Raw genomic sequence first — 7748 nt, forward strand, 5'->3', positions numbered from 1 at the left:
TGCTGAACTCGGAGGTGTCGTACATTCGGTACTTGATCGGTCGGATCGTGAAGACGTACGACTACATCAACCGCGTTGTGCTAACGCTTCCACTTTCGGTCTACGAGGGTACGTGGACAACACTCTCCCCTTTCGTTGCTATGCATCACCATGATCTTGCGTGTGCGTAGGAATTTTTTTGAAATTACTACGTTCCCCAACACGAGTGTCCCAGCTACGACGTGTTGACCCACGACGCTGGCCTGCGCACGGTTGAACCCATCGCTAACATCTCCCCATCTTTCTCCGCTAACCCCGTGCCGTCCAAACCACGGCTGCTGCCGAGAATGCCATGGACGACCTCCGCACATCCTCCCTCCCCCCATCTGCCCACTTTCCCCCCTCTTTTGCAGATCTGCGGCGGCGGTGAGTTGCAACGGCGTGCGGCGACGGGGGCGAACCATGACCAGCTAGAGCTACAACCATGGCGGCCAGATGTTGGAACCAACGCAAATTTTTGCTTCCACCGATGTTTTAGCTTGCTAGAACCGTCATTAGTTTTTGCATTTTTGCTACCACCGTTTTGTGATTTGCTACAACCAGTGTCAATTTTTGCTACCATCGGCTTCTTGATTTTTCTGGAACCAGTGCTCGATTTTTCATTTTTGCTACCACTAGCGTTTCGATTTGCTGGAACGAGCTTCAATTTTTGCTACCATCAGGTTTTTGGTTTGTTGGAACGACGTCGATTTTTTCCAATTTTGCTACCAATGTTTTATGGGTTTTTGCTGGAACCGCCAAGAATTTTTGCTACGACCGGTGGAATTTTTTGCTGCGACCGGCAAATTAAGGACGAGGAACAACACCAGCTCTATGACGGGTGCTGCGGCTCTGCGAGCCGCGGGGGGCCGCAATTTTCGGCCAGTGCGCCGGCACCTAGCGGTTCCCCATCTGATAAGCTTCAACTCTTTCTTTCAGTTATTCTTTCCTTTTTCTATTTCTTTTTTCCCTTTTTTCATTTTTTGTTTTTCTTTTTTCCATTTTTGGTTTTCTGTTTTTTCTTTTCTTCTTCTTCCTGGTTTCTTCCCTCATTGATTTTTGTGTTTTCTTTTCTCAAATACGTGAACTTTTTCAAAATCGATGATGTATTTTTTCAATTTTTATGAAATTTTCTTTTCAAATTCTATGAAGTTTTTTCTATTTTTCAAGAACTATTTTAAAAAGTAATTATTTTGTTTCTAATTTGATGAACTTTTTTTCAAAGTCTATGAACTGTTTTCAAATTCAATGAACATTTGTTCAATTTGGATGCACTTTTTTCAAAAATTGATGAATTTCTTTCAGCATTGTGAACATTTTTAAAAATTTTGTGAATTATTTTTTTTAAATTGATGAACTTTTTTCAAAATCATTGAACTTTTCTTGAATAGGGCAACGTTTTTTTTTTTGCATGTTCACGGACTTTTTCCGAAATTTGTGAAGTTTCATTTTTCTTAAAAGAAAATCATATATGAGCGGCTATGTATGTTTTTCAAGTGTTAGCACTGCATTTTGTCAGTTGCAAAGACACGCCCTAGTGGTTAGCTGAACGAATGTAGGTAGTGCAGGTCGCTAGTTTGAATTGTCGCTGGAACGTAATTTTTGGAGAAAAAAAATCGCGCATCCTTTTTTATCACCATTTTATGCGGTGCCCCTTCGTGGGCCGGCCCAGGCCGCGCTGTAGCTCCCTAGCCCCTCTCGCAATAAGCGAGATACAGCCCTGACGACGAACGCGAGCGAGATAAGCGGTGGAGGGCCGAACAGGCCATACAACAATATAACATAGAGTCCAAGGCCTGGAAAAAGCCCACTGCAGACCGACCCTAGTCCTTGGTAGTCTATACAGGAACCTTGTCGGCGACGATTCGCTTGTTCTCCACCCCCTTCTGCCCTCTCCTCCCAAATTCCCAATCCCCTCCCCCAAAGGACTGAAACCCTAATCCCCATGCCAATCACGCCCCCCTTCGGTCTCCTCGAGCCTCTGAAGCTCGTCATCGATGACGGCCGCTCCCCTTCGATACCGGAGAGCACGCCAGTGCACATCATGGTTCCCGTCGATGCCCGGATGGCGGTCCTTGTGTCCATCGACGGGAGCGGGAACGTCACGGTGAGCGCTCCGTCCTGGCGCATACCTATAATCAGGGCCGGAAAGTTCGAGGCCACTACCTCCTCCGGCGCGGGGCCACTGTCATTCGTTGACCTACATACTGATGGGCGCTACTCCGGCATAGATTTCCCCGTTCCCGCTGGGGCGTACAGAAGCATCGGGGAAATCATCAAGGCAACCTGCTCCTGCTTAAGCCGCCCCTGCCCCTCTCACTATCGGTATGTTTGGAATCGATCCTTGCGGGTTCCTTGTGTGTTTTGGTCGGATTTCTGGCATCCATGGACGTTTAATTTTATATAGGAAGCAAAAATAAAAATAAAAATCATTTTTTAACTATCAATTGGCAGTAGCAAGGATTGTTTATTCATCTCGTTGGATCAGATAAATTGTTTCTTATACTTAACGAGTCCATCTGCTCGTTTCACTTCAGGCATGAGGATGGTCCCTCTGCGCTGCAACAGCCGAGTGACTCGTCCCCCACTACAACGTTCGAGGACTTGGAGGAGGCCATGTTCGAGGCAGCTCCAACATTTGAGGCCACTTCCTCTACCTGTCCGCAGGCACAGGCAGTAACTACCGGGTCACCCATGTCACCCATTTTGAGCCATATACGACATGATTGGGGTCTGGAATATTACATCAGGGTTGATCACCAAGGATCATTCCACACATATCCTGACATTGGTGGCCCGTTTCAGAGCTTGCAACAAGCTAAAAATGCCATTGATCAACATCTTCATGGCCGTCGTCACACCTCAATGTAAAGTTTCTCGACTTTGCTCTAGATTTTCATCTCTTCGTATCTCCCTTCCTTGTTTATTCAAACAATGTGACATAGCAAGGTGCTTCTCTGATGTAGGCCAACAAAAGATGGCCACAAATTTTACAGCACAAATCAAGAAAAGAAATGCCACTAAGTTGGATTATAGAGAAGTAAACAATTTGATAAAGAAAATACTGGCCTACATTAAAATTTTATATTCGTGTTCAGAGGCCACTTATTGTTGGTGAAACATTTTCTTTGTCAGTATCTGTGAGTGTTATTGAAATGGTGCATAAATTATAAGGATTCTGAAATTAACAAAATACTGTTAGGTGCTATGCTACCACCTTCTATGTTGCCATATTGGTTAGCTTTCTTACCAGGCATACCATCACAGCTCTGTTTCCCCATGTACAGTGCTGATAGCCAGAACAATTTGATCCATTAACTGGTCTAAATAGTGCAGTAAGAGAACACCTAACACCTAACTGGTCTAAATAGCACGAATCAAGAACATCTGGAAATTAAACAATGGCTGCATTCTTCTGTTACATTGTGCGCTTGTTGAGTTCACAAAGTACATAGTACACTTTCTGTTCTCTGCTTTTGACGAAGTACAATCTGTTAAATCTTAAGGAAATGCTCTTATTAGGTGCATGGAGCAAGCTGGTGTTTCTCAAAATGAGATGGGTATACGGCAGTGTCTTTTTTGGCCCGATGGCACAAGGAAGAAGCGCACAAAATCATATATATTTAAGAAGGGCCATGAACATATATCCAGATTGGTGTGTGCTATAGTGGACCAGTATAATGAGGATCACAATCTTTTGGGGGTTTGCTCTCTGTCTTTCACCTGTCTTTATGCTGCTTCTAGGATAGCACTTCATCGTTTTCATATAGCACTTGCTTATCTGACCTGTGCTTCTTATTTTAGGATCTTGCATACAAACTCAAAGACATGGTGAGACACAAATCATTTCGTGAGAAGGATGAATGGTACCGCCATCTGAATTTCACCGCAAAGATTAAAGGAGCTGATGGCTTGGACTGGTTTGAAAAACTGTTCTTTGTTGAACTAAGAAATACAAAACAAGAAGAGAGCTATGGAGAGTGGGTAGTCAGCTGTTTTTGCATGGTCGATCCTACTGATAATGGTATTCTATATACTCTTGCCTTGAATTAAATAATTTTGAAATACAGTCTGTGGGTTGCATTAACTTGAGCATGCCTGTTAGATATAATTTTAGTTGTATTTCTGACTATTTGTTTGATCTTTGTGTTGCATTTCCTTTGATCTTCATGCACCATCTTTTGAGCTTTATATTTACAATATGTCAAGCTGGGTATGCACATCCATAGTGGTAATGGCTGCATGCGCGCATGTTCTCTCTACCTTTAGTCATATAGCTTTGCGATGTGTGTGTCTGGTTGTCTATTTGACTATTTGGCAGTTTAGCTAACCGTCTTTTCCCTCTTGTTATTGAAGGTCATTGTGGTGGTTGTAAAAGTGGTGTGACGCACCCCAGCAAAGCTGATGCATATACTTATGGTCATGTGGGTGCAGATGAGCTATGTGGATGCCCGGCAGAGTGGAGCGACTCCGATGAAGATGTATGTTTGATTTATTTCCTGTAGTGTACGTTTAACATGCTTGTGGATTTAATCACGTCTCCCTCTTTTACAGGATAGGAGCAAGGAGCGTAGGATAAGACGTATGTACAAGGTAATGATGTATCTTGTGTGATATGGTACCATTTGTAGTAACATGATGATGTTTGCTTGTAGACTGATTGTAATCCATTGCTTGTGTACTATTATTTTTAGGGCCGGAAACCTTTCGTCCTCCCTGCGTCGGCTGTACCCAAGGAGACAGCATAAGGTGATGGACTGGGGACACTGGAGATGAGGGCGCTAAAGCGGAACGGCTCTGTTCCTTGCAATGGACTGTCTATGGACTGAATGAATATTTTGTCAGCACCAACCCAACCCAATATCTAGCTGTCTTTTTACTGTTAATAAGTAGCTCAAATAAAGTCGCTGGTTGTGGCCCTGTGGATTCCTGCAGCTGTTGGGTGTCAGGGATTTGGGCGAGCTCCATGTATATTTTGGTCCTTGGACATGCAGAGCAAAGTGTTGGAGTCTTTGGGGTGCGTCCACGGCATGCTTTTGACCTTCCGGATAATTCCACGCATTATCTCCAAACTCCAACAGCCACGCAGAGTTGTGCCGCTGCACCTGTCGCCTCCTTTTTTTTTAAAAAAAACAGTAACTTCCTTTATTCAAGCACTCCCAAGCTCCTCTCACGCAGCCTCCTAAACCTGTTTCATCGGCCCAATCAAGTGATACGGGCCATCACATGATACCCTGCTACGGGACTCTATGGTGCCTTGGATCAACATGCAAGGGACAGGATCAGCTCACTTATTATTTACACGTGCCCCCTTGGTACACTTGCATGTGCCCCCCTCGAAAACAGCCCATCTTTGTGAAACCACAACGGACCTATGCATCTGTCCCCAAGACCCCAACATCCACATCGTGAATTAATCAAACTTAAACCACATCATTTAGGCCTTGTTCTGTTACTTTACATGTGATCAATCAACACAAAAATGAATGTTGCCCAGCTGAACAAATAAAGCGTAGTACATGCTAAAATTCACTACATTTAAAGTAAGCTCTCATCAGTACAGCAAGCAACAACTTGAAACATTCGTATCTTGAGCCTTCAGGTCGCCATCAATTTTATTTCATAATGAATATATTGGCATGTGATCAGCATGAACCCATTTTCCATTCCTGTATTCACATCTGAAATTTTCGAGCATCAAAATATTTAGCAGAAATCTTGACAAAAAATCCATCTCAACAAACAATAGTACAAACTAGCAAATTGTGAGGGGTGGCAAATTGCCAAAAATCATTCATAGCATCAAACGATCGCTGGATCAGAAGCATTTCAACAAATAAAGGTGCCATCTTGGTCTAGGAATTAACATGACCTTAATATACATATATTTACAAGCGTATTACTTAGTTCACTAGTAATTTACATAACTAAACCAAACAGCTTTACTACAGATCACTTGGTGACTCCATATTCTCCTTGTACGCCATCCTATGCTGGGCAGAAATGCACACCTACATGATAACATCAAGAATTACAACAACCTAATAAACCCTCTCAAACGATCGTACAACATTAAATATGTGAAACCGTAAACACTTCTGTGACGCCAAATACCCTGCGTGTCTGTTGCACCATCTAATTCTCCTGATCAATTTCGTTGTTTCTTGACCTATAACAGCATGTAAAAAAATCGCTTGTTACACTAAGAGATCATGACATGCTCACAAGTCACAAACAGTAGAGTTATATTCACCTCTTTTTCTTCTTTCCACTTTTGCTATGTAGTTAATCAAGAAAGTAGCAATCGACAATCGCACATGTACTGAGTTCAGTGTGCCGAGTACGAAAGGTCTGTTACCCACCCTCCATGATTGTTCTCTTGTTAGAAAACTAAACAATGCTTACATCTTATTTTACCCATAATATTTGTAGATAGTCAAAGAAGACACTATTTTGATTAGCAGGCCAGTTTATTTGGCCAGCAAGTCAGCTTATTACACTGTGATAAAGTAATTTTGATCCATCAAACCTTCCTAATTCCAGCTGCTACAAAGTGAGAACAAGTACATAGATTTCCAATACTGGGAGGTCCCAGCCTGACCTAGAGTTCTACTGGGATTTTCTGTTAGTCAAGCATTATTGAGCCTCATTTGGCATGAATTTTAGTCAATTACTCTAAATGCTCACTTATGCTAGGCTGTACATGAGGTTTTCAACTACTGTATGTAAGAAACATTCTATGACACTTTATAAGAAAGATTACCTATATATACAATTCAGATGGACATATTAGGACAAGAAGTGGTGATCAATATTATAACACTGCTAGATCTCAGGATTAGATGCCAGAACCAATGACTGAACAAGAACATCACTATGTTGCAGTAATCATTCTTCTAAATCTTCAAGATTAAAATACTGATGCATATCTCCACTAAGAATTAACTTTAACATCTGTTGTGACTGAAATGCGAGACACATAATTTTATACTAGAACTAATAGTACATGTAGCTGTATCTGCATGATTTCTCCACTTCGTTCATTTGTTGACATACAATTGAACAGTTGCCTAAGAGTTGTGACACTCTAGCCCTATCTAGAAGTAACCCACGACTCACAAAAGGAAATGGCCAAACAAAGAGGCACCTTCTTGTGTGCCTATATGTAACGCCCTCGATGCGGCTATATCTCTCACGTGTCGAAGCACGATTTAGAGGCATAACCGCATTGAAAGCAATGTCGCAAGCACTGGTCAAGATATCTTCCGATATTTCGATAAATCGGCCGATTTATCGCTTATCGTTGTCTGACCGATATGATAAATGGGCCGATAAATCAGCCGATATGGCGATAAATCGGCCGATATGCCGATAAACTGGTCGATTTACCCCTTATCATGGGTCGACCGATAAGTTCCCGATAAGCGATATCCCCAACATTGGTCGCAAGTGAGGTAATCTTCACACAACCCATGTAATACATAAGGAAAAGAGATACATAGTTGGCTTACAATCGCCACTTCACACAAATACATGAATAAAGCATTACATCATCCAAATACAATCAGGGTCCGACTACGGAACGAAAATAAAAGAAGAACCCCAAATGCGACAAGGTCCCCGATCGACCCCAACTGGGCTCCACTACTGATCAACTAGAACGAAACAACACAAAGGACAAGATCTTCAATGAGCTCCTCCTGAGATGGGTCGCGTCATCTGCACGGACT

At 42.5% G+C, this 7748-nt stretch overlaps 1 protein-coding gene across 1 annotated transcript; it reads left to right on the plus strand.

Annotated features, from left to right (window-relative positions):
- Positions 1-1876: 1876 nt before the first annotated feature.
- Positions 1877-5044, plus strand: LOC125530979. The gene is made up of 7 exons (XM_048695385.1): positions 1877-2343; positions 2556-2885; positions 3541-3721; positions 3823-4042; positions 4375-4499; positions 4573-4611; positions 4713-5044. The coding sequence occupies exons 1-7, from the start codon at positions 1964-1966 to the stop codon at positions 4764-4766; spliced, it is 1329 nt and encodes a 442-aa protein (XP_048551342.1). The 5' UTR covers positions 1877-1963; the 3' UTR covers positions 4767-5044.
- The last annotated feature ends 2704 nt before the right edge of the window (positions 5045-7748 follow it).

This window comes from Triticum urartu, unplaced genomic scaffold (assembly GCF_003073215.2).
Source record: "Triticum urartu cultivar G1812 unplaced genomic scaffold, Tu2.1 TuUngrouped_contig_6698, whole genome shotgun sequence".
In the NCBI taxonomy this organism is placed as follows: domain Eukaryota; kingdom Viridiplantae; phylum Streptophyta; class Magnoliopsida; order Poales; family Poaceae; genus Triticum; species Triticum urartu.

Bases quoted from the DNA above. Each gene is read 5' to 3' on its own strand.
- LOC125530979 (XM_048695385.1), top strand. From the start codon at position 1,964: ATGCCAATCACGCCCCCCTTCGGTCTCCTCGAGCCTCTGAAGCTCGTC. The intron at 4,043-4,374 runs GTATTCTATATA...TTGTTATTGAAG, and splicing joins GGTCGATCCTACTGATAATG to GTCATTGTGGTGGTTGTAAA. The intron at 4,612-4,712 runs GTAATGATGTAT...TATTATTTTTAG, and splicing joins GGATAAGACGTATGTACAAG to GGCCGGAAACCTTTCGTCCT.